Source organism: Coregonus lavaretus, assembly GCF_964263955.1.
Source record: "Coregonus lavaretus genome assembly, chromosome: 6".
Lineage (NCBI taxonomy): Eukaryota > Metazoa > Chordata > Actinopteri > Salmoniformes > Salmonidae > Coregonus > Coregonus lavaretus.
In genome coordinates, this window is record NC_139993.1 from 31,857,008 (window position 1) to 31,884,476 (window position 27,469).

General features: G+C 43.5%; 2 protein-coding genes across 2 annotated transcripts in view; both read right to left on the bottom strand.

The window, feature by feature from the left end:
* The window catches only part of LOC311131177 (polyamine-transporting ATPase 13A3-like), a 58,421-nt gene extending 41,683 nt beyond the window's left edge, over positions 1-16,738 (bottom strand). The window contains exons 1-4 of the mRNA XM_084164024.1: positions 16,567-16,738; positions 3,273-3,477; positions 2,440-2,502; positions 1,361-1,441 (exon numbers count right to left, since the gene is read on the bottom strand). The gene's annotated coding sequence lies outside the window, so the exon portion shown is untranslated. The remainder of the gene's footprint in view (positions 1-1,360; positions 1,442-2,439; positions 2,503-3,272; positions 3,478-16,566) is intronic.
* On the bottom strand, positions 1,357-27,268 carry LOC311131020 (transmembrane protein 44-like; the record flags this gene model as incomplete). The annotated part of the gene is made up of 12 exons (XM_084163848.1): positions 1,357-1,441; positions 2,294-2,394; positions 22,724-22,879; positions 24,758-24,889; positions 24,998-25,102; positions 25,339-25,479; positions 25,621-25,788; positions 25,975-26,061; positions 26,167-26,330; positions 26,643-26,733; positions 26,854-26,983; positions 27,087-27,268. The coding sequence occupies 12 exons, from the start codon at positions 27,266-27,268 to the stop codon at positions 1,357-1,359; spliced, it is 1,542 nt and encodes a 513-aa protein (XP_084019974.1).
* Positions 27,269-27,469: the final 201 nt, after the last annotated feature.

Below are 27,469 nucleotides of genomic sequence, written 5' to 3' on the forward strand. Positions count from 1 at the left end.
ATTGGCCCAGTGTCGTCCGGGTTTGGCCGGTGTAGGCCATCATTGTAAATAAGAATTTGTTCTTAACTGACTTGCCTAGTTACACGGTCCCCTGTAGCTCAGTTGGTAGAGCATGGCGTTTGCAACGCCAGGGTTGTGGGTTCGATTCCCACGGGGGGCCAGTATGAAAATGTATGTACTCACTAACTGCAAGTCGCTCTGGATAAGAGCGTCTGCTAAATGACTAAAATGTAATGTAAATGGAAACTGGATATATTTTTTACGTCACCGTCTTCTGCAGGTTGTTCTCTAACCAATCAGCTCATTTTGTGGTCCTCTGTAGCTCAATTGGTAGAGCATGGCGCTTGTAACGCCAGGGTAGTGGGTTCGATCCCCGGGACCATCCATACGTAAAAATGTATGCACACATGACTAAGTCGCTTTGGATAAAAGCGTCTGCTAAATGGCATATTATATTATTATATTATTTAAATAAAGGTTAAATAAAAAAATAATGTATCTATTTTTTTACCCACCCATCTATCTACCAATTGGTGCCTGTCTTTGCGAGGGGTTGGAAAACCTCCCTGGTCTTTGTGGTTGAATTGGTGTTTGAAATTCACCACCCGACTGAGGGACATTTTTTACATTTGACATTTTAGTCATTTAGCAGAAGCTCTTATCCAGAGCGACTTACAGGAGCAATTAGGGTTAAGTGCCTTGCTTAAGGGCACATCGACAGATTTTTCACCTAGTCGGCTCGGGGATTAGAACCAGCGACCTTTCGGTTACTGGCACAACGCTCTTACCCACTAAGCTACCTGCCGCCCCAGGGACCTTACAGATAATTGTATGTGTGGGGTACACATTTTTTTTGTTAAACACCATTATTGCACACAGACTGAGTCCATGCAACTTATGTGACTCGTTAAGCAAATGTTTGCTCCTGAACTTATTTAGGCTTGCCATAACAAAGGGGTAGAATACTTATTGACTCAAGACATTTCAGCTTTTCATTTTTTTATTTGTACACATTTCTAAAAACATAATTCCACTTTGACATTATGGGGTATTGTGTGTTGGCCAGTGACAAAAAATCTCAATTGAATCCATTATAAATTCAGGCTGTAACAGAACAAAATGTGAAAAAAGTAAAGGGGTATGAATACTTTCTGAAGGCACTATAACTTCAGAGTGGGTGGGTGTGAGTGTGGGGGAGGGGGGGGATCGGTGGTTCACTCTGTACAAACAGACTGACTCAGTGACATAACTAAAGTCTCAATGGTCAGACAGATTTACACAGAGCCTTAAATGGCCAGACAGACTGGCACACATACTCTAGACAGCCATGAGATGTCAGAAGAGATCCAGGTGTTGTTACCTTGAGAGCCTGGGCAACGACACCCCCAGACGTTCCTCCTCCCCTCTGTAGCTCACCCTCTCACGACACGAACCTGGACCCCTGGGAGACAGACAGGAGAGAGCCATCATTAGACACTTCCATCAAAGGGCCGGAACCCTTTCTCTATACTCTTACCACGTATAAAACACACCCAGGGGTGACTATAGGGCAACTGGCTATTAGCATGAGTAGTTGGGAACATTGAAAATAAGTGTGGTGTCAAACAAGAGACTTTAGACTGAAAACAGAAGGAATAATGTTGAGCATTTTGACAGTCATTTTGTAAGTTTAGGTTTGAGACATCCCTGGATTCAGATTCTTGTCAATTGTCAAAATTAAAACAACACTTGTCATTGCACTCTTGAAAATGTGTATTCGGTATCTGAATGCTCAGCGCATCACAGCAGGTAGGCTACTGTTCAGAACCCCCTGGTAGGCCTCAGACAGATATGACCTCAGTGATATTAATAGACTTCTCCACAGCCGGGTAAACCCTGCATTGTTGGTCTTCATTTGATTACCTAGCATTGTCTCTGGTTCGTGGTTGCTAGGTAGAGAAAGTGAACAAGGCCATCATTTGACTACAGTTGGCCACATGCACTTTGGAGAGAAGAATAAGAGTTTGCCAGTGCCAAACTTCTTCCTGTTAAATGTGAGACTGGTAGGAAGGCAGGGTTAGGGTTAAGCGACTTCCGCACATCACGACAAACCTGCACCACCGTCCATGTTGTAGAACAGTCCCACAGGCAGTTTGTAGTCGTACTTCAAGAATCCCTTTCTACAAGGGGCTGAAACAAAGCTTGGTTTTCTAACAACAATGTTCTGAGTGAAATCAGTTCACAAAGCTGTCTAGGGCAATGTTCTAACCCAAATATGTGACATTCATTAGCTCTGTTCTGGAATACGCTTCACCTGTTTGGGAAGGTCTCACAAAGCACCTGATCAAACACATGGAAGGCCTTCAGAGAAGATGCTGCTGTATCATTGGAATACCCTATGACACATTTCCCAGCCTGGAGGCAAGAAGAGACGAGACCACAAGAGGAGAGTTCACTTGCCTACTGAAGGAGGGGACCCACCCACTTCTCCAGGCTCTGACCACAAAACCAAGCCACTATATCCTGCGAAATGGGAGACAACACACAGCCAATCAGGTCACACAAAAAGACATCAACTGACCTTTCTACCTAGAGCGTACAGACTGACCCTGTAGTGTACCTGTTGTCATTTCTTAACTGTAATGTGCCCAGTGGTAAAATCTGAACTTTTAAAAAATGTATCCCTTTTTAGATTACTGTTGTGTTATGTATATGTTTATTTCAGAGTGATCCTCATGTAAAGAGCATCTCGTTTCATATTGTTATGCAATTATGTTTTATATAATACAACTTCAAACTTGAACAGAAGTACATTTCGATTTCTGTCATAGGAATGTTGTCCATGAGCCCTAAATTGACAGTAATAGAAATGGGGTTGAAACCAGCTATCAAAAAACATGTTCCAGGGTCCACTGGAAAAAACGAAAGCAATAGTGAGCAGCAGGTTTGTTTAGTCTAAAACGTTTCTCCTAAATGTCACAGAGCAAGTTTGCGCTCAGGATGAAAACAGTTGTGATGGTGGCCAGGCAGGTTTTTGCTCAACCTCGGTGTGTAATCTCTTTGGAGTCAATGAGGCCTTACATGCTGACCACACCCCTTGTCCGCATGTTGATTTTGTCCACCCACACCAGACGCGATCAGGACATGCAGGTTGAAATATAAAAATGAACTCTGAACCAACTATATTAATTTGGGGGCAGGTCAAAAAGCATTAAACATTGGCAATTTAGCTAGCTAGCTTGCTGTTGCTAGCTAATTTGTCCTGGTATATAAACATTGGGTTGTTATTTTACCTGAAATGCACAAGGTCTTCTACTCCGACAATGAATCCACAGATAAAATGGATGACCGAGTTTGTTTCTAGTAATCTCTTCTCCTTCAGGCTTCTTCTTTGGACTTCATATGGCGGTTGGCAACTTTAAGGTGCATTACCACCACCAACTGGACTGGAGTGTGGACCTCAGTTCAACTTTCAATCACCCACATGGGTATATGCTCCTAAAAAACAATGAGGAAATGGGAGAGGTGGGACTTGCAGGGCCTCAAGCGTCACAAATAGAACCAAGTTCTAGTTTAGCGCCTGGCTACGCAGACGCTCGCGAGCAGTGTGGGTGCAATGATTGAATAACGTGTACATTTATTTTGCAACGCTCGCGTACGTGACGCGGGCGGCGTGGTCAGCATGTTAGGCAGCAGCAGCAACTCAGCCACCCACATAGGTGACTGACTGCATACAATTCACAACAACCTGAATGAATGGAAGACTTGACTTCAGGAAAAACAAGCCTTCAAAAACCTATACCTCAGCAATTTGGATGCCTCAGAAGAGAGACTTCGGTCCTTCTCTTTTTTTCCCCCTCACCTGTTCTTGGACACTGGTAGAGAAAAGCTAACAATAAGCCATTATGGCTGTCATAATTCATGGAAGAATTAGGAGGAAAAGTGATTGTTGCAGTCGTGCTCTCAGCTCAATTTGCTTTCTTTATCACTTCCCCTCCTAATCACAGTGCGTTGTTGCTAGGCTTTGTTCCCGGCCGTACTGCCATCCAGTCGTATATCACCCCCGCCAGTGGCCTTGGGCTTAGTCCGTGGTCACCTGCCCCTCCTTTGCTCGCTGGTCAGCTCCTTTTGTTCTAGTGTGTGTGTGTGAACCCCCCTCCTGATAGAGCTTCTGCTGAGCCAAGTACCAGACATGGCACTGAAAACCATGGTTGCGATTCATGTGTCCCTCTCTCGACTGTACATTTTGTGGTATTAGATTAATTGAATGAGCATTCATTTGTTAAACAGATGCAAATAAAGTTGAATTAAACTGAATTGATCGTACACAAGTGAAAACAGATCAAAGTTGGCTAGAGGTGAAGTAGAAAGAGGTTTGTACAACCAATACAAACGGCAGGAAGATGCAAATAAAACTCAAGCTTTTTATGAAATGCAAATAAAGAAAGAGCACCGGCCTATTTCCATTTATTTTATGAGCAGCGTTCGGTTCAATCCGAACCTGTCAAATCAACATGACTCACCTTAAGCTGAAGTAGGAGTCCCTAACATGAAACGATAGTCCAAAGCAGTAGTCAGTCAGGTTTCACTCAATCTCATCAGAGACCGCTAATACCAAAATCGCAGTGTCAAGATGAGGGACTCAAGTCATCCCGAGTGGAGACCGCACAAACGTTATATCTCAAAACAGACAAGACCACGGAGCTGACGTTAGAGATGGCATTCATCCACCGACCAGAAGGGAGAAGGGGAAAAAAACAAGAGATGAGATCAGATAGGGAGGTTAAGGAGGGCACTAGATAGAGGCGTGTGTAGGCTAGCTCCGGAGGCCGAGAGAGAGAGAGAGAGAGAGAGACTGATGGAGAAGAGAGAAAAACAAAATGTAGAGATCAAACGGCCGTGGAGCCCTAAGTCAGGCCACATGCTCCTGGATTAGCTGTGGCATGGCCCTACAGCCTGGGAAAAACGGCTGATAACACCCTTCGAGAGATTAAGCAATATTTTTACATAAGAGACACTTTTTGGCACTGAATAGACCTCGGCACAGCAAGTATAGGCTACTGCAGATTACCATTCTGATCGTTTGCATTAAATCGAAACAAACCGAGGCCCTCTTTATGAATGAATGTCGTAATACAAAATAGAAGAGGGAGGAAGTCATGACTTCCCTCTGATCCTGAACTAAGGTCCACACATATCTCAAGTCAATGTCCACATGCAACAGTTATAAAACCCACTTGCCTTAGTGAGTATACATTAGTGACGGGGGAAGAAACCAATACAGTTACATAATCGGGATATTATTTTTGACGATAGTTGGCTGTACCTGCACCAAAACTCCAGTATTTTTCCTTTATAGCTTGTTCTCCATCTTCTTTTTAAAATGGGGAGCCAAATTTGTTTTCTGCACTTTTATTTCCGACTGATCAAAACTTGTTCTCATGGCTCTCTTGTCTCTCTGCAGCAGAAATATGGTGAGCAATATATGTTTGGAACTTTGAATTGCAATAAAATCACAGTATCGAATCGCAATACATATAGAATTGTGAGAATCGCAATACATATCGTATTGGCACCTAAGTGACAATATCGTATCGCGAGGTCCCTGGCAATTCCCAGCCCTAGTATCCCCGTGAGGACTCAACCCTGGGGATATTGGTATTTATTAGGATACCCATTAGCCGCTGCAAAAGCGTCAGCTACTCTTCCTGGGGTCCACATGAAACATGACATAATACAGAACATTATTAGTCAAGGACTGAAACACATACATTTAAAAATGTCACACATAGCCTACATATCAATACATACACGCAATATCTAGGTCTAATACATTGTACAGTGCAAATTACAATACAAGATATATAAGATGGCTGTGTCTCGTCACAGTCCCCTTTAGGCATGTTCTTTTATCAGTTTTATTGCTAGCTTGAGTTACCTGGGTTGGCAGAGTTCCATGTAGTCATGGCTCTATTTAATACTGTGTGTTTCCCAGCCTCTGTTCTGGACCTGGGGACTGTGAAGAGAACTCTGGATGCATGTCTTGTGTTGTACCGATGGGTTTCCGAACTGTATGCCAACTGCTTGAGCACAGAGTTCGGTACCTTCAATACAACAAGACCAATAGTGATGCAGTCAATCTCTCTTCAACTTTGAGCCAGGAGAGACTGACATGCATTTTACTGACACTTTCCCTCTGCGTACATCTAAGTGCGATACGTGCTGCTTTGTTCTGGACAAACTGCAATTTTCCAATGTCTTTCGTTGTTGCACATGACCACATAGCTGGGCAGAAGTCCAGGTGCGACAAAACTAGGGCCTTTAGAACCTGTCTGGTCGACAGATGTCAAAAAGGCAGAGCAACGCCCTATCATGGACAGACCTCTTCTCATTTTTGCAACCATTGAGTCTATATGTTTTGACCATGAACGCTTCTATCTAGGGTTACACCCAGCAGTTTAGTCTCCTCAACTTGCTCAATAGCCACATTATTCAATAATAGATGTAAATGATGTTTAGCGTTGAGCGAGTGATTTTTCCCAAAACGTATGCTTTTAGTTTGAGATATACATTTGAGTTTTTTTAAAATATAATTTCAGCATGCTATAATCACCTCACCAATGTTTAGTCTGAGGGCACCGGTTTGGACTCCACGTTTTGGCAGAAAAAACTTCATTCTCTGGTTCACGCCGTTGCGCAAAATTTCACGGTTGTTTCTATTTTAATCTAAAGCACTTAATTACGCTTCCAGTGATGGGGGTTGCTGGTTTGTCTTGGCCTTGGAGGTAAACCGCAGGGCAGGGACTAGAAAGGCCTCCCTCTATGCGCCGCGGCCCGGGGGCTCAGAGTGCAAACAGTGCCGGCTACTGAAGGGACTTGCACCATGTCAGGATATTTCTCACCCCAACTACGGATCAACATGGGCAGACCTGTTACAGGCTGCGGTCTCTGAGCTCACCTGTGAAAAGTACCCAGGCTTCGGCACAAAGGCCTGGGGGAGATTGGCGCCGCGCTTCTCAAGCCCTCCATAACCACCTCCAAATCTCCAGTTTGGCCAGGACACCCTGTATTAACTTGAGCTTTCCAGAAAGCAGAGAGTTCGGTGGTCAACAGGGCAAGGTCAGTCAGAGGGGCTCTAACTGTACTGTGATCCTGAACACTGCAGCCAGAAGTAGAAAAAGGTAACAAGGTACTGGTCTTCACATCTGAAACATGTTTAAAGGAGCTTAATTATCCTAATCAATAAATCCCAAAAATGGAATATACATTATCAATGGGATGCAAATCAAGGCAGAACATGATGCTGAAGAGCCTTGCATCAATATTTCCATGGCTTCTGGTTGGGATATGTACGTACAGTACATTCAGTAAGTATTCAGAGGCCTTGACTTTTTCCACATTTTGTTACGTTACAGCCTTAATCTAAAATGGATTAAATTGTGGAACCTTCAGTACAGTCGTGTCAAAAGTTGAGAATGACACAAGTATTGGTCTTCACAAAGTTCGCTGCTTCAGTGTTATGATATATTTTTGTCAGATGTTACTATGGTATACTGAAGTATAATTACATTTTTAGTAATTTAGCAGACGCTCATATCCAGAGCGACTTACAGTTAGTGAGTGCATACATTTTGATTAGGTATAGTAGGGAGGCTATATACAGGGGGGTACCGGTGCAGAGTCAATGTGCTGGGGGCACCGGCTAGTTGAGGTAGTTAAGGTAATATGTACATGTGGGTAGAGTTAAAGTGACTATGCATAAATAATTAACAGAGTAGCAGCAGCGTAAAAAGATGGGGTGGGGTTGGGGGGGCAGTGCAAGTAGTCCGGGTAGCCATGATTAGCTGTTCAGGAGTCTTATGGCTTGGGGGTAGAAGCTGTTGAGAAGCCTCTTGGACCTAGACTTGGCGCTCCGGTACCGCTTTCCGTGCGGTAGCAAAGAGAACAGTCTATGACTAGGATGGCTGGAGTCTTTGACAATTTTGAGGGCCTTCCTCTGACACCGTCTGGTATAGAGGTCCTGGATGGCAGGAAGCTTGGCCCCAGTGATGTACTGGGCCGTACGCACTACCCTCTGTAGTGCCTTGCAGTCGGAGGCCGAGCAGTTGCCATACCAGGCGGTGATGCAACCAGTCAGGATGCTCTCGATGGTGCAGCTGTATAACTTTTTGAGGATCTGAGGACCCATGCCAAATCTTTTCAGTCTCCTGAGGGGGAATAGGCTTTGTCGTGCCTTCCTCACGACTGTCTTGGTGTGTTTGGACAATGATAGTTTGTTGGTGATATGGACACCAAGGAACTTGAAGCTCTCAACCTGTTCCACTACAGCCCCGTCGATGAGAATGGGGTCGTGCTCAGTCCTCTTTTTTTTCCTGTAGTCCACAATCATCTCGTTTGTCTTGGTCACGTTGAGGGAGAGGTTGTTATCCTGGCACCACATGGCCAGGTCTCTGACCTCCTCCCTATAGGCTGTCTCATCATTGTCGGTGATCAGGCCTACCACTGTTGTGTCGTCGGCAAACTTAATGATGGTGTTGGAGTCGTGCCTGGCCATGCAGTCATGGGTGAACAGGGAGTACAGGAGGGGACTGAGCAAGCATCCCTGAGGGGACCCCATGTTGAGGATCAGCGTGGCAGATGTGTTGTTACCTACCCTTACCACCTGGGGCGGCCCGTCAGGAAGTCCAGGATCCAGTTGCAGAGGGAGGTGTTTAGTCCCAGGATCCTTATCTTAGTGATGAGCTTTGAGGGCACTATGGTGTTGAACGCTGAGCTGTAGTCAATGAACAGCATTCTCACGTAGGTGTTCCTCTTGTCCAGGTGGGAAAGGGCAGTGTGGAGTGCAATAGAGATTGCATAATCTGTGGATCTGTTGGGGCGGTATGCAAATTGGAGTGGGTCTAGGGTTTCTGGCATTATGGTGTTGATGTGAGCCATGACCAGCCTTTCAAAGCACTTCATGGCTACAGACGTCAGTGCTACGGGTCGGTAGTCATTTAGGCAGGTTACCTTAGTGTCCTTGGGCACAGGGACTATGGTGGTCTGCTTGAAACATGTTGGTATTACAGACTCAGTCAGGGACATGTTGAAAATGTCAGTGAAGACACTTGCCAGTTGGTCAACACATGCTCGGAGTACACGTCCTGGTAATCAGTCTGGCCCTGCGGCCTTGTGAACGTTGACCTGCTTAAAAAAGTCTTACTCACATCGGCTACGGAGAGCATGATCACATAGTCATCCGGAACAGCTGGTGCTCTCATGCTTGCTTCAGTGTTGCTTGCCTCGGAGCGAGCATAGAAGTGGTTTAGCTCGTCTGGTAGGCTTGTGTCACTGGGCAGCTCGGAGCTGTGCTTCCCTTTGTAGTCTGTAATAGTTTTCAAGCCCTGCCACCGCGTCAGAGCCGGTGTAGTACGATTAAATCTTAGTCCTGTATTGACTCTTTGCCTGTTTGATGGTTCGTCGGAGGGCATAGCGGGATTTCTTATAAGCTTCCAGTTTAGAGTCCCGCTCCTTGAAAGCAGCAGCTCTACCCTTTAGCTCAGTGCGGATGTTGTCTGTAATCCATGGCTTCTGGTTGGGGTATGTACGTACAGTCACTGTGGGGACGACGTCATCGATGCACTTATTGATGAAGCCAGTGACTGATGTGGTGTACTCCTCAATGCTATCTGAAGAATCCCGGAACATGTTCCAGTCTGTGCTTGCAAAACAGTTCTGTAGCTTAGCATCTGCGTCATCTGACCACTTTTTTATTAACCGAGTCACTGGTGCTTCTTGCTTTAGTTTTTGCTTATAAGCAGGAATCAGGAGGATAGAGTTATGGTCAGATTTGCCAAATGGAGGGCGAGGGAGAGCTTTGTATGCGTCTCTGTGTGTTGAGTAAAGGTGGGCTAGAGTTTTTTTTCCCTCTGGTTGCACATTTAACATGCTGGTTGAAATTAGGTAGAACGGATTTAAGTTTCCCTGCATTAAAGTCGTCGGCCACTAGGAGCGCCGCCTCTGGATGAGTGTTTTCCTGTTTGCTTGTGGCCGTATACAACTCATTGAGTGCGGTCTTAGTGCCAGCATCAGTTTGTGGTGGTAAATAGACAGCTACGAAGAATATAGATGAAAACTCTCTTGGTAGATAGTGTGGTCTACAGCTTATCATGAGATACTCTACCTCAGGTGAGCAAAACCTAGAGACTTCCTTAGAATTTGATTTTGTGCACCAGCTGTTGTTTACAAATATACACAGACCGCCAACCCTTGTCTTACCGGAGTCAGCCAGTTCTATCCTGCCGATGTAGCGTATATCCCGTCAGCTGTATGTTGTCCATGTCATCGTTCAGCCACGACTTGGTGAAACATAAGATATTACAGTTTTTAATGTCCCGTTGGTAGGATAACCGTAATATTAGGTAATCTAATTTATTTTCAAATGATTGAACATTGGCTAATAGGATTGATGGAAGAGGCAGTTTACTCGCTCGCCGTCGGATCCTTACAAGGCACCCCGATCTAGGTCCACGATATCTCTGTCTCTTTCTCCTGCGAATGACGGGGATTTGGGCCTTGCCGGGTGTCTGTAGGATATCCTTCGCGTCCGACTCGTTGAAGAAAAAAAATATTTGTCCAATACGAGGTGAGTAATCGCTGTACTGATATCCAGAAGCTCTTTTTGGTTAGAAGAGACGATGGCAGAAACATTATGTACAGAATAAATTACAAATAACGCGAGAAAACACACATAATACTACAATTGGTTAGAGGGCTGTAAAACAGCAGTCATCTTCTCCCGCACAATCTACTTACAACACACTTCCAGGCTGTGTATGGACTTTTTTACCAAGAAGGAGAGTGATGAGTGCTGCATCAGATGACCTGGCCTTCACAATCCCCCGACCTAAACCTAAATTGAGATGGTTTGGGATGAGTCGGACCGCAGAGTGAGGGAAAAGCAGCCAACAAGTACTCAGCATATGTGGGAACTCCTTCAAGACTGTTGGAAAAGCATTCCTGGTGAAGCTGGTTGAGAGAATGCCAAGAGTGTGCAAAGCTGTCATCAAGGCAAAGGGTGGGTATTTGAAGAATCTCAAATATATTTTGAGTTGTTTAACACTTTTTTGGTTACTACATGTGTTATTTTATAGTTTTGATGTCTTCACTAGTATTCTACAATGTAGAAAACAGTAAAAAATAAAGAAAAAACCTGGAATGAATAGGTGTGTCCAAACTTTTGACTGGTACTGTAGGTGTAGATGCATGACGTGGTCGGAATTCCATGATCAGAGCTCTATGATCAGAAAACTAAAGCTGCACGAACTGTCAAGTCTAGACACGGCCTCTGACACTCGTTGAATGTGGCAGGGCTTGCAAACGATCACGGATTACAAAGGGAAACCCAGCCATGAGCTGACCAGTGACTTGAGCCTACCAGATAAGTTAAATGCTTTCTATGCACGCTTCGAGGCAAGCAACACTGAACTATGCATGAGAGGACCAGCTGTTCCGGTCAACTGTTTGATCTCGCTCTCTCTGTAGCCGACACGAGTATGACCTTTAAACAGGTTAACATTCACAAGGCCACGGGGCCAGGCGGATTACCAGGACGCGTACTCAGAGCACGCACAGAGCATGCGCTGACCAGCTGGCAAGTGTCTTTACTGACATTTTCAACCTCTCCCTGACCCAGTCTGTAATACCTACATGTTTCAAGCAGACGACCATAGTTAGGGCCCTATAAAATCTGCAATGCAGAGAACGCAGAAGGAATCCAGACATTAAAACGGAATTAAACAATATTCAAAAATGCATTGAATTTCATAGGGAATCAACTAAATATATTGAACATTTTTTAATTAGGCTAAATTTATCATAAGGCATGAACAGAATGCATCAGTGATTCGTATTTTCTGCAACTTTCTGTGTATGTGTGGTGCGAGCATGTACCACTCTGTTAATGAAAAGTATTCTGGTAGATAGAAAGGCTTTCCCAAAAACCTCAATGAAATGTTTTTTAAGTGTGATTTTGAGAGCGGAAACCTGAAAAAATAAACAGATTTTATAGGGCCCTACATAGTCTCTGTGCCCAAGAACGCCAAGGTAACCTGTCTAAATGACTATCGCCCCGTAGCACTCACATCTGTAGCCATGAAACACTTTGAAAGGCTGGTCATGGCTCATATCAACACCATCATCCCGGACACCCTGGACCTACTCCAATTCGCATACCGCCCCAACAGATCCACAGATGACGCAATCTCTATTGCACTCCACACTGCCCTCTTCCACCTGAACAAGAGGAAAACCTATGTGAGAATGCTGTTCATCGACTACAGCTCAGCATTCAACAACATAGTGCCCTCCAAGCTCATCACTAAGATCAGGACCCAGGGACTGAACACCTCCCTATGCAACTGGATCCTGGACTTCCTGACGGGCCACCACCAGGTGGTGAGGGTAGCTAACAACACATCCGCCACTCTGACCCTCAACACGGGGGCCCCTCAGGGGTGCGTGCTCTTAGTCCCCTCCTGTACTCCCTGTTCACCCACAACTGCGTGGCAGCGCACGACGCCAACACCATCATTAAGTTTGCTGACAACCGCCGATGAGACAGCCTATAGGGAGGTCAGTGCCCTGGCAGTGTGGTGCCAGGACAACAACCTCTCCTCAACGTCAGCAAGACAAAGGAGCTGATCGTGGACTACAGGAAGCGGAGGGACGAGCACGCCCCCATCCACATCGACGGGGCTGTAGTGGAGCGGGTCAAGACCTATAAGTTCCTCGGTGTCCACATCACTAAGGAATTAACATGGTCCACACACACGAATACAGTCGTGAAGAAGGTACGACAATGCCTCTTTCCCCCTAAGGAGGCTGAAAAGATTTGGCATGGGCACTCAGATCCTCAAAAATATCTACAGCTGCACCATTGAGAGCATCTTGACTGGCTGCATCACCGCTTGGTATGGCAACTGCTCGGCCTCCGACCACAAGGCACTACAGTGGGTAGTGTGTATGGCCCAGTACATCACTGGGGCCAAGCTTCCTGCCATCCAAGACCTATATACCAGGCGGTGTCAGAGGAAGTCCCTAAAAATTGTCAAAGAATCAAGCCACCCAAGTCATAGACTGTTCTCTCTGTTACCGCACGGCAAGCGGTACCGATGCAACAAGTCTGGAACCAACAGGACCCTGAACAGCTTCTACCCCCAAGCGATAAGACTGCTAAATAGTTAACCAAATAGCTACCCGGACTATCTGCATTGGCCCGTTTTGCACTAACTCTTTACTCATCACATACGCAGCTGCTACCGTTTATTATATATCCGGTTGTCTAGTCACTTTACCCCTACCTATATGTACATTAGTGATGCGTGGGTTGACTCATAACCCACAGTCCCCGGGGTTACATCCCGTCGGGTCGAATAATGATTTTAAAAAATTACAAATCCATAAATGTATCATCATTCTTGTGCAATTTATATCTATAGGCTACACTGAGGTTTTTCTTTCATTATTTTAGGCTATCTGGCATTAGTGTGTAAGCCTAAACTTTAGGGCCTACCTGTACGTGCTCCAAATAGCCTACACAGCCAATCGCCAAATGCTTTTGGGAACGGGCAGAAAAAGTTAACGTCGATCCACGGAGGCAAAAGTTTATTTCAATAATAGAAAAGCTGTGAAATGGAGAGTTGAAAATAAAGACAAGGGAGGGCCAGAAAAGTATTGTTTGAGTAAGATTTGGTGAAGTGGTAAAAGAGGATGATAGCAGTGCCAGTATGTTGTGTGTGATGATTGAGGTGCTATACAAATTCGACAGTCACAAGACAGGGACTTCCAATAGGCCTATGGCACATCAAGGAAACTGTAGCCTACTGTTCAGATGGGTCCCGTGTAGCTCAGTTGGTAGAGCATGGCGCTTGCAACGACAGGGTTGTGGGTTCGATTCCCACGGGGGGGGCCAGTATGAAAAAATTAAAATAATGTGTATGCACTCTGGATAAGAGCGTCTGCTAAATAACTAAAAATGTTTTAAAAAATGTAAAAAATGAAATGGAAACTGAACTCTTGACACTGACTGTAGACCTATAACCTCTCATATAGCTTTAGTATTAACTCATGCAGAATTAAGCATTTCTAGTTGTAAAATGAACACCAAATGTAGGCAAAATGTTGACTTGGGAACAGGTGTGAAGAAATGTTATTTATTTCAGCATCTTGAGAGAATGCGAATGTCATTTGGAAATTTTGCACAGAAAATCTTTCCCGTTTTTTGGTGTTATTGCATTTTCCTCCCAGTCCCTAAACGTCTTTGCGCCACAAAAGAAGCAGAGATGACAGAAAACTTTCCCGATGTTAACTAGATTGAAACGATTTATAACATTCTGGTGAGCAAGGGTTTATTTAGTCTTCTAGGACAACATATAATGACAGAAGAGAAGCTGCATGCATCTAATTATGGAGATGACTAACAAAAAGCTTACCAAAATGTCAGAAATTATAAGCAGAAACATATCTAAATCCTGCAACAACAAAAAATCCTGCACCCCCTTTCAAAAAATCTTTCTGCAGTCTGACTGAAGCCTCCAGCGCATTTTCTATATTAGTGAGTTATGGTCGGGTGCGGGACTTAGATTTTCACATATAGTCGGGCGGTTGCGAATGGGTTTTAGCAATTGCGGACGGGTGCAGGTGAACAAATAGCTGACCCGCGCACCACTAATGTACATATATATCTACCTCAATTATCTCGTACCCCTGCACATCAACTCAGTACTGGTACCTTGTGTATATAGTCAAGTTATCGTTACTCATTGTGTATTTATTCCTCGTGTTATTATTTTGCCTATTATTTTTTATATGTTTCTCTCTGCATTGTTGGGAAGGGCCCATAAGTAAGCATTTCACTGTTAGTCTACACCTGTTGTTTACGAAGCATATGACAAATAAAATGTGATATGATCAGGCTGATCAGTTGTATCCTGAGGTTTACTTCATTTCCTGAAAGAGCAACTGCCCCTAAAACTCAACTTCTCATTTAAGAAACAGCCTATGTGGCATCGATTTGAGTCAGAAACATTTATTCTGTCAAAATGTACTACTAAGTGTAAATAGGATAACTTGGGTCATGATGTCAGTCATGTCCAAAACAGAGTTGTGAGACTTGGTTGTGACTGCATCACAATGTAAATTAAGGTTGGGTTTGTTTCAATCCTGCCCACATGCTCACAGCACACAAGTGATCATCAATTCGGAGTCCAGCTGCACACGCAACTCAATCGTAATTTGGGTTGCCTTTGGATATCCCTAAGGGGCTAGTTAGCGTAAATTTGTAAACTACACAATGTACATAGGACAATATGTTAAAATACCAATAGCTCCAAATTTCATTTTACATTTATATTTTAGTCATTTAGCAGACGCTCTTATCCAGAGCGACTTACATGAGCAATTAGGGTTAAGTGCCTTGCTCAAGGGCACATCGACAGATTTTTCACCTAGTCGGCTCGGGGATTAGAACCAGCGACCTTTCGGTTACTGGCACAACGCTCTTAACCACTAAGCTACCTGCCGCCCATTTCAATGACTTAAAAACCTCAAACCAACTATAACATTTTAGAAATTCATATACAAATGTTGAAAGCATTTAATGAGAAAACTAAAAGGTGTGCAACAAGAAAATATTGCCAAATTTACATTGACGGTCCCTAACTAGCCCTCTGAGATAGGCTATCCAGTAAAAAGCTGAGTGATGGGCCTGGAGAAAAGTAACCACCATCCATAGACAGAGCTATGAATGCAAGGACTGACTATCCATTATATAAAAAGTATATAGTTTTAACCATGTTGAGGCTATACAGTGTTTGTTTACAAACATTGGAGTAAAACAAGCTTGAATTTTTGTTTCTGATGGTGTACAACAGTTGAACTAAGCTCATGAGGCATTTATTAGTTATATTCTTCAAGAATCAAAGGGTATATCAGTAATTTATACGTCCAAAGATGGATGTAGCGATTAAGGATTCCATCTTTAAAACCTTAACCTAATGCATCTAACCTGCTGCGGAAATTCTCATAACCTGGTACGAAAAGTCACTTCTGCTAGTCAAAACCGGCAGACATGCCTGCCTGAGAGCAGTGCAGTAGCCACTAATTAGATACAGAGAGCCAGACAGCGACGATACACTAGCTAGCGTAGCAAAAGCAAATAACGTTACTCGTGTTGTTTTGTCATCTTGGTTATTTTAGCCAGCCAACTCAGTCATAAGCTGCATACAATAGCAGCTAGCTAAGCTTAGCTAGTTTTCTTCAGATAACATCATGACAGAGTAGCTCGCTAGTTCTACTCTTTTAGCTGTCAATGTCAAACACTGCTTACTTGGGTCAGGTCAGGAGACGGCAAACAACGGACAGGAGAAATCCCCATTTCGTTATACACATGCGAACGCAGTTAGAACAGGTCTAGCTACACTCATGGCTGAAGATGACTGGCACTGTGGCTAGCTGGCTTTCTTATAGACAGCTAGCTAGCCTATATAGCACACTCCAAGTACATGGGTGATGTGGAGAGCTCAAATTAAATTAATAAAATACACTTACCAGAACCACCTGGACTCTTTGAAGATCACCTGAGAGTCATAGTAAGATGAGAGCAGCTATTGTTAAAAGGGAAAACGTTGTTGAAGAGTCATATAGTTAGTTATTTAGCTAGCTGGCCATCTATATTTTAATATCTAATGTGTTTGACAGCTCAGTGGAACAGCGAGCGAATGAGTCGTCGGATGAACTGCCTGAAACTGGCTCACTTACCAATAGGAAGTTTGTCACAGGATATGAGATCACGAGAGAACCTACGCAAGGTGAAATAGCACACATTCTCGCCTTATGTTATCTTCTATTCATTCACCTCGCTGGGTCACATTTGTTGTCTTTAAACATTACAATCTAACGTTACATTTTATACATGCTTGTACACTGCATGCACATCCACAGCATGAATAGACTAGTGGCCAATCCTCAAAAAGGGCTTTAGTTTTTGAGATACCCCTACCAGAGGTAGAACAAAACACAACCATGTTTTTTCACATCTCTAATGTCTCCCATTTATTAAATGGATGGTTATAAAAAAATACGTTTTACTGCAAAAGTGGTTCAATTGATAGATATGACACACACCCTAAACTCAAAACGTGTGTGGCCTGTGGTCATCATAGAGGGGACAGAGGGCACGTCAATGTTCCAGAGACTAAGCTTTTAGGAATGGGGTCATCATAGCTTATAGCCAAAACGGTTCAAACGCTAGAAGAAAATAAATTAAACATGCCACATTGGCTTCAGAAACTGCCAAAGGCTTCTGTTTACCACAGAGAGCGTTTTATTCTATCTGTTCTCTACCTTTCCTGGCTGGCAAAGTACCAGGATGTCTCTGGTTTTGAATCTGAATTTAGAGAACTCAATTTGAAAACTGAACCTGAATCTGAATGCATCCAAGAATTTGAGTGCCTTCAGAAAGTATTCATACCCTTTGACTTATTCCACATTTTGTTGTGAACCTGAATTCAAAATGGATTACATTGATTTTTTCTCACCCATCTACACACAATACCCCATATTGACAAAGATACAACTTTTTTAGAAATTTGTGCAAATGTATTGAAAATGAAATACAGAAATATCTCATTTACATAAGTATTCACACCCCTGAGTCAATACTTTGTATTAGCACCTTTGGCAGCGATTACAGCTGTGAGTCTTTCTGGATAAGTCTATTTAAGTGATAATGTCTGAGAAGCCGGTGTTTCACTTTTATACAACGGGTTACCAACATATTCAAATAATGGTTGACATTTTCATAAAAAACGTTATTTTAGTGAATGTATTAATACTATTTCATCCTTCCACAAGATATAGTCCCGACACAAATCTAGGGTTGCTACCCAAACCGGCTGGTCGTTAATTCTATTGGTTCGGTTGCTCAGGGGAGCAACTTTGGTTCTAGTGACATTTATTTGGACAAATTGGTTGTTGATCATTGCTAGACAACCATTTTCAAGTCTTGCCATAGATTTTCAAGTAGATTTAAGTCGAAACTGTAACTCGGCCACTCAGGAACATATTTTTGTAAAAACAAAATTGCCATTTAGCAGACGCTCTTATCCAGAGCGACTTACAGTTAGTGAGTGCATACATTTTTATTTATTTTTTCATTCACTGTCTTCTTGGTAAGCAACTCCAGTGTAGATTTGGCCTTGTGTTTTAAGTTATTGTCCAGCTGAAAGGGGAATTTATCTCCCAGTGTCTGATGGACAGCAGACTGAACCAGGTTTCCTCTAGGATTTTGCCTGTGCTTAGCTCCATTTCGTGTCTATTTTATCCTGAAAAACTCCAGTCCTTAACCATTACAAGCATACCCATAACATGATGCAGCCACCACTATGCTTGAAAATATGGAAAGTGGTACTCAGTAGTGTGTTGTATTGGATTTGCCCCAAACATAACACTTTGTGTTCAGGACAAAAAGTTAATTGCTTTGTCACATTTATTGCAGTATTACTTTAGTGCTTTGTTGCACAGGATGGATGTCTTGGAATATTTTTATTCTGTACAGGTTTCCTTATTTTCCCTGTCAATTAGATTAGTATAGTGGAATAACTACAATGTTGTTGATCCATCCTCAGTTTTCTCCTATCACAGCCATTAAACTGTTTTAAAGTCACCATTGACCTCATGGTGAAATCCATGAGTGATTTCATTCCTCTCCAGCAACTGAGTTCGGAAGTATGCCTTTACCTTTGTAGTGACTGGGTGTATTCATACACCATCCAAAGTGTAATTAATAACTTCACCATGCTCAAAGGGATATTCAATGTCTGTTTTTTTTTTTACCCAATTTTTAGCCAATAGGTGCCCTTTGCGGGACACTGGAAAACCTCCCTGGTCTTTGTGGTTGACTCTGTGTTTAAAATTCACTGCTCGACTGAGGGACCTTACAGATAATTGTGTGGGGTACAAATATGAGGTAATCATTAAATATTGTTAAACACTATTATTGCACACAGTCCATGTAACTTATGTGACTTAAGCAATAAAATCCTGAACTTATTTAGGCTTGCCATAACAAAGGGGTTGAATACTTGACATTTCAGCTTTTCATGTTTAATTAATTTGTTTAAATATATATATATTTTTTTTAATACATAATTCCACTTTGACATTATGGGGTATTGTGTGTAGGCCTGTGATTAAATCTCAATTTAATCCATTTTAAATTCAGGCTGTAACACAGCAAAATGTGGAAAAAGTCAAGGGGTGTGAATGCTTTCTGAAGGCACTGTAGCATATGCATAGTCTATGATGAGCAAAAGCTCTAATAGCGTAGACCGGCTTGAATATAGAGCGGGGGCTTCTATGACGTACTCACCAATCCTAAAGAAAAACAAGAAAGCCCATTCAGGACTGCTGCTTCAGATGTTTTAATCCTCGCTCCCAGTCAGTTGTGCAAACAGAATTCCACATATTTATCTGGACAAGACAGTTTGTTTTCATTTGCCCAAGTCTCAGAAGGGAAAATAATAAACCTCAGGCCCTGGCCCCTCACAGCCCACAGGCTGGGGAACGCCAGCTCAGCACTCAGACGACAGAACACAAGGCACTGGCAGTGACTTGGTTTCAGGACCTGCAATTAGAATGTGCATGTGTGCTGTGCTGGTTTCTGCATGCCTGGCACCATCTCTTTATGTTTTCAGCATGTCAATGGAGTTTGAGACATAAGGTAATATATAAGGCTTTATAGATGTGCAATATAAAAGGAAATGCCAATGTCATATAATTCATGTTGATACACTACATGACCAAAGGTATGTGGACACCTGCTCGTCAAACATCTCATAGCAAAATCATGGGCATTTATATGGAGTTGGTCCCCCCCTTCGCTGCTATAACAGCCCCCACTCTTCTGGTAAAGGCTTTCCACTAGATGTTGGAACATTGCTGCGGGGACTTGCTTCCATTCAGCCGCAAGAGCATTAGTGAGGTCGGGCACTGATGTTAGGCGATTAGGCCTGGCTCGCAGTCGGTGTTCCAATTCATCCCAAAGGTGTTTGATGGGGTTGAGGTCAGGGCTCTGTGCAGGACAGAAGTTCTTCCACACGATCTCGACAAACCATTTCTGTATGAACCTTGCTTTGTGCACAGGGGCATTGTCATGCTGAAACAGGAAAGGGCCTTCCCCAAACTGTTGCCACAAAGTTAGAAGCACAGAATCATCTAGAATGTCATTGTATGCTGTAATATTTATCTTCACTGGAACTAAGGGGCCTGTCCCGAACCATTAAAAAAACAGTCCCAGACCATTATTCCTCCTCCACCAAATTTGACAGTTGGCACTAGGCATTCGGGCAGGTAGCGTTCTCCTGGCATCCGGCAAACCGATATTCGTCTGTCTGTCAGATGGTGAAGTGTGATTCATCACTCCAGAGAACGCATTTCCACTGCTCCAGAGTCCAATGGCGGCGAGCTTTACACCACTCCAGCCGATGCTTGGAATTGCGCATGGTGATCTTCAGCTTGTGTGAGGCTGCTCGGCCATGGAAAGCCATTTCATGAAGCTCCCGACGAACAGTTCTTGTGCTGACGTTTCTTCCAGATGCAGTTTGGAACTCTATAGTGAGTGTTGCAACCGAGGACAGACGATTTTTACGCACCTCAGTGGTCCCGTTCTGTCAACTTGTATGGCCTACCACTTTGCGGCTGAGCCGTTGTTGCTCCTCTACGTTTCCACTTCACAATAACAGCACTTACAGTTGACCAGGGCAGCTCTAGCAGGGCAGACATTTCACTAACTGATTTGTTGGAAAGGTGGCATCCTATTACGGTGCCACGTTGAAAGTCACTGAACTCTTCAGTAAGGCCCTTCTACTGCCAATGTTTGTCTATGGAGACTGCATGGCGGTGTAATCGATTTTATACACCTGTCAGCAAACAGGTGTGGCTGAAATAGCCAAATCCACTCATTTGAAGGGGTGTCCACATACTTTAATAAATAAATAAATAAATAGAGAGGTTTTAAATTAATGGCAAATGCCTAACATTTATACTGAACAAAAATATAAAACGCAACATGAAAAGTGTTGGTCCCATGTTTCAGGAGCTGAAATAAAAGATACTCACAAAAAGCTTATCGCTCTCAAATTTTGTGCACAAATTTGTTTACATCCCTGTTAGTGAGCATTTCTCCTTTGCCAAGATAATCTATCCACCCGACAGGTGTGTCATATCAAGAAGCTGATTACACAGGTGCACCTTGTGCTGGGGACAATAAAAGGCCACTCTAAAATGTGCAGTTTTGTCACACGACACCACAGATGCCTCAAGTTGAGGGAACGTGCAATTGGCATGCTGACAGCAGGAATGGCCACCAGAACTGTTGCCAGATAATGTAATGTTCATTTCTCTACCATAAGCCGCCTCCGTCATTTGGCAGTACGTCCAACCGGCCTCACAACCGTAGACCACATATAACCACGCCAGCCCAGGACATCCACATCCGGCTTCTTCACCTGTGGGATCATCTGAGACCAGTCACCCAGACAGCTAATGAAACAGGAATATTCCGGTCTGTAATAAAGCCCTTTTGCGGGGTAAAACCTAATTCTGATTGTCTGGGCCTATGCCCTTCCAGGCCCACCCATGGCTGCGCCCCTGCCCAGTCATGTGAAATCCATAGGGCCCAATGAATTTATTTAAATTGACTGATTTCCTTATATGAACTGTAACTCAGTAAAATCATTGAAATTGTTGCGTTTATATTTTTGTTCAGTATGTATTAGCAATTGCTTGGCTACCTGTCGTTCTTGTCACAGACCAATGTCTTTAGCAGACATGTCAAAGGAAATGTAAAATGGGGTGGAGAAGAATGTGCTTCACGACTTTGCTCTAATCTATGTATTGTCCTTTTATCAGACCCCAGGGAAGTTACTTGAATGCCCATCAGTTAATACAACTCTGGCACCATACTACCCAGCCGCTAGTTAGAGAAACGGACCAGACAGGCAGAGGATTGAGAGCTACTGGGAAGGACGGAGGAGCCCTTGTCCTCTAGTCTGGCCCTAATCAGGTCTGCTGGGCCTTTTCCAGTTCAGCCCTGATAACCTGGCCTCACTAGGAAAATACAGGAAGTGAACCCTTGACCTTGCGAGGCGGCCGGGGAGCGATATTGTTTATTAAGGGTGGTCTACAGTGACATCCCGAATGGGTCTTGTTATTTAGTGCGGTCCATGCGAAAGCCAAGCTGATGATGTCTGGGTGTCATCCATTTAATGAGTGGTGCAAACCCATTACAGGAAAGCTGTCTGTGAGGCCGGCTGAGCATCTGCGGAGCGATGAGAGCATCTGTAGTTGACAAACTGACAAAGAGAATCAGATGCACGGCCATACAGTGCATCCATTAGTCATTGAACCCATTCATTAAATCTTTAATGCAACTTAAACCAGCTGGATCAATGTCCACATTGTTATGTCAACTCCACAGGTCACTTATGAAGACAAACCAATAACTTATATTACACCCAATGAGAGCATGAGACATGACAAAACCAGAAAGTTTGATTGCAAAAATTGATCTGCCCTTTTATTATCTTTCATATTCACAATCCAAACACAGATCTGACAATGTGATGTAATGAGGAAGTGTTACCAGGTCATTCACCAGTGTTTGAAATTATCATGCCACTTCACCGTCACCCACTCTGCTTGATACCCTCTTCCCAGCCTGTCCAATGATGCCGCCACAGCTGCAGACTCCGGTGGGTTTTGGCCTTGGGTTCTTTGGCCATTCTTGCAAGGGAAACTCATCTACTTTCTCTTGCTCTTTTGGCAGTTTGTTCCACTGTGCATTTGAGTCTTCAAAATCCCACTGGAGAGAAGACAGTTTTGTTACAGGGCAGAATTACTGTTTACCCATTATGCATATTCATTATGATTGACACATTGTTTATGTCTACCTCTTAATTACATTGTGTTCTTGGTCTCCAAGGAAATATTCTACACTGCAATAAAAACACAAATGTTAATTTGTTCACTGCAACCTGTGATACTCAATGTGATCACGTTCAACCAATCAACTCCTCAGACCTTGTACAGCAGTGTCCAAAATGTTGAGCCAAGCCCCTGACCAGCAGGCAACACACAGGAGACCATAAACAGCTCCCAAAATAGCAGAGCTGAGTGACGAATTCCCTATAGACTAGGCAACCATTGTGCAATGCAAATCTTGAACAATTCAACACCTCCACCTCACCTCAACCCCGCTAGAACAAGCACTCAGCAGAAATTAGCGAGAAAAACAATACAAAAAGGTAATTCCAAGCAGCTTTCTTGTGGCTGGGGTGGTTTTCAGAGTAACAAGAAAACAGACCATTTACACAGAGCCCTGTGGTGAGTTTATGCAGCCGGCAAATTGCAAAAGGCCTTTATTATTTCCGCATGGGAATTAGTGTTATGCAAAACAACCTAAAGCCTTTGTTGTCAACTTCATGGTTTATGCAAATTATTTTAATATCATTCAGTAGTGAAATGAAATGTTTCAAATACTTAGCCCATTTGTTCTCCAAATAAGATCAAACAACTTTACAGCTGTCTGGCCCTAGCCAGTTCAGTATTATATAATAGAAAGGAAGGTAGATGGGCATTACATTTAAATAATCCAGAACAGCACTTCTCAGACCTAAAGGAACACGTGTACCAGGTGCCAGGCTGCCAGCCCATCCCCACTTATGGATGATTTGTCTGAGTGTTAACGATTGAAGATTATGCAATACGTGTCGACGGAACTGAACTGATGGAACCGAACTGATGGAACCCCCATCATATATTACTAAGTAACTATACGTCTGACCTTTGTCAGACCTTAGTTAATGCTAACCAGAGGCAAAGAATAACATTTGAGATGTTAAGTAAATGGATGAAAACCCTCAAATACTGTACAAACTACAGCCCATAGCTGTAGAATGCCACTGCTGACAAAATGACAATGACTCAATTCAGCCATGTTAACCACAGTATGTTCTGAACCCTTGTTTGGACCCTCCTGCTCTTTAATGTACTTAGCCAGAGGAGGTTCACATCATTTGCTTTTTCCTGTTTGGTGAATAGTATGAAGTTCCAATTGTTTTCACTCACACCATTTGCAATTGTTTCAGATTAAATGACATCCTCTGTGACTTGGCTTTCTGCGGAACCACAGAGAGCACTATTATTCTAAAGATGTGAGGGACAAAAGGGGTGCCAATAGAAAATTCATTTTCCAAAAGGCACTAAAGACATTGCACGCTCACCCTAACCATTCTAAACTTTTCCTAATTATGAGGTTGACAGGTTGGTTATGAGTGAACTGTCACTGCACCAGAATAGCAAGTTCACATGGGCAGGCCTGAGCATAATGAAGTAACGTTAAATAAATAGTAAGTTGGCAAGCAAAGCACTTCAGAAGAGCTTGCAGGTAAAGGTATTGATTATACCTTCATTAGGTGGTAATAGCCTGCGATGTGTCCTGACTGAAAATGATAGGCTTCCTTGATGTGTAGATAAATCCCAAACAACAAGTGTTCAACCATCCTCCACACACTATCACCACCTTGTGGCAGAAAGTGGTTTTACAGTTCACATCTCTTGACTACCATGTACTACACTTCATTAACTCAGAAGACCTGGACCATATTGGGCAATCTCTCACTGTAGAAGATGATTTTACACAATAGTAAAGTTGTTGATAAAGGATGTGTTTGTTTCTGACCTCCAGATCCGAGCTGAGGGATGAGGAGTCTGAGAACGTGTCGTCCACTCTCACCACCCTTACTGTCCTCCTGAGGGGATGGCTCTCTGACACACCCTCCTCCCTAGAGAGAGTCACCTCCTTCAGACACACCTGAAATCATACATTGATGTAAGTAAAGGATGTACAAATCTGAGTTGTATGTCAAGTTAAAAAAAACTTTGCCCATGGCAGACGTTCTGAAGAAGTCTTGACCCTCACCTTTCGCACGGGTTGAATGTTGACATCCATGTAATGTCCCATATCAGCCAACTTTAAATTGTTCTTATTGGAGAGAACACAGAGAGGAGCTCCATTCAAGTCCAACTCACATGAGGAAATAGAGTGGTGTTTATTTAAAAGAGGATTATCAAATACTGTGTGAAGCAAAGCCCGGACATTAATGAACGAGTTCGCAAACTGCCATTTAGTCTTTCATTCTCTAGCTTAAAGATCTTTAGTTGGGCTTTCATTCCAATACTATCTATACAAGTAAGTATCTATCAGACATTCAGAGTCCATCTCCTCAACCCAGGCATATGAATGCAGGACTCTAGGCTTACTGAGTGTTTTTTGGGGGGCTTCCCACTGGGGTTGTGCTGAGTGGGGGGAGAGGAGCCGCCCAGGAGACTCTCTGTGTCTGGAGAACCCCTTCCAGGCTGCTGCTCAGTAGTACCCTTCCTGCACCAGGACAGGACCACGATCTGACCATAAAGTCAAGACAAAACTGACAGAAGGGTTGGGTTTCAATTAAATTAGAACTCGGTCCATTCAGGGAGATGACCCGATATTCTATTCACATAATGTAGAAGTAATATTCACATTCATAAGCTGGAGAAGGATACAGCAAGATCCATGGCTGCACAGCACGTTGACGCCAGTAGCCACGGCATGGCTCTCAGTACAAACTCATACTGGGTGTCGTAGAGCAATATGGCCGAGGTGTAGAGGGCACCGGCCAAAGAGCACAGCAACCCCGAGGACACGTGTGCCCTTGAACGCTCCCCTCTGCGCTAAAAGATCAAGTTTAAAGTGCTACGGGCATTATGCCGTATTGCAGTGAGCATTATGTTATGTATAATGCAGTGTTGCAGTTCTTCACTACATTACACTTGGTTTTGAGGGACTGTAGTGACAATACATCAAAGTATGGCAACTCAGACATGAATAGACGTGAACTATGATGGGGTGTCACTTACTGCTCTGGAGAGGGCAGGGAACTTGGAGGTCCAGGCAATCACAAAAGAGAGCAAACCAAGAATGTAACCCAGGACCTCAGTGCGGTCCTGCCCAAGAAGACAGCGTAGTAGTCAGTGAGCCATTGAAAAGGTAACTCTGGAATTTATGGGAGGTAATGGAAGAGGGATTTCATAGGAGAATCGCACACTTACATGCAGGAGGTCAGTGAGAAGAAGTCTTCTCCCAGTGAGAGGTCTGTCTACAAGCCCATGGCTGGTCCTGGAGGTTAGGTAGCTCCAGCCACCCACCATCAACAGCAGAGACACGGCCATGAAGTTCTGCCTCCTCCTCCTCTTCATCATCCTCAGCCTCTTCTCTGTGGGATGAGGGAAAGGGGGCGAAGGTTAAGGATTGCAGTTCTGCTGACTGAATGTTGCCCATTGAAAGATAGAAGAAAACAATTTCACAAGGCCCTCTCTTCAGCCTCATTTGTTCGGTATCTCTCGGCTTTACAGATAAAACTTTTCTTTACTGTTTTGCCTATACAAATTGTGCAAGTGTAGTGTGTTGATAAGGGCTTGTAGGACAGGATACAAAGCACAAGCTGTGCCAAAAGGGGCTATTGTGAGCAGCTCGGGGAAAAAGGGCTAAAGTGAGACGTGTAAAAGGGAACCACCCTCTCTCTTACCTGCTCTGGTGTTCCAACACAAGCATATAGGGAAGACGATGGAGATGAAATTAATAACTTCCACAGCTGCCATAAAACCACCCATTATGACCTAAAACAATCACAATGGAAGAAACATGGAATATAGAGATGGACGTACAGTAGCAGGTAATCATAATCTTATACAGTATAGGCCCATACATCTTCTGGAAATAGAATGTCTTCTTGTCACCTGAAGAGCCAGCTGATTGGAGAGAAATGCCCCGACGGTGCTGCACAAATTGCCAAAGAAACTGTAGAGGGCACAGGCTGCCTCCTTGCCAGAATCACTGCCCCGTACTCTGCATCTCAGACATACCAGCCTTGAACAAGTGTTGCAGACAAAAGTTAAGTAAAACATCTATAATAAGTAGCCTTTACATGCAATTACTCCATGTTTAAATGCGTAATTACCCACATACTCACATAAAACATGATATTATCAAAAGAAGCACCGACAAACAGCTGAGTCCGGTCGAGATGCAAACGTTCTGTCTGTTTGAAAAACAGGTCGATATAATGTCGGGGCGCCACCAAGACGTCAAGTCAAACGAAAGGTTTTCTGCTCTGCTTTGTCCATTTGTGACACTCTGTGCTGCCACTCCCATATCTCCTCTAACTGTGCCGTTGACCTAAAACAAATCTATGGAATGGCAAATACGACCAGCTGCGACAGGTGGTGCCCAGAACAGGTATGTAAATAGGGTGCGCAATTGTGCCCTGATCACATGCAAATTTGCTTCACAAAAGCGCTGCCCAATAGAGACCACTGGGTCAATATACAATATTCGGATTTAAACGCATTATCT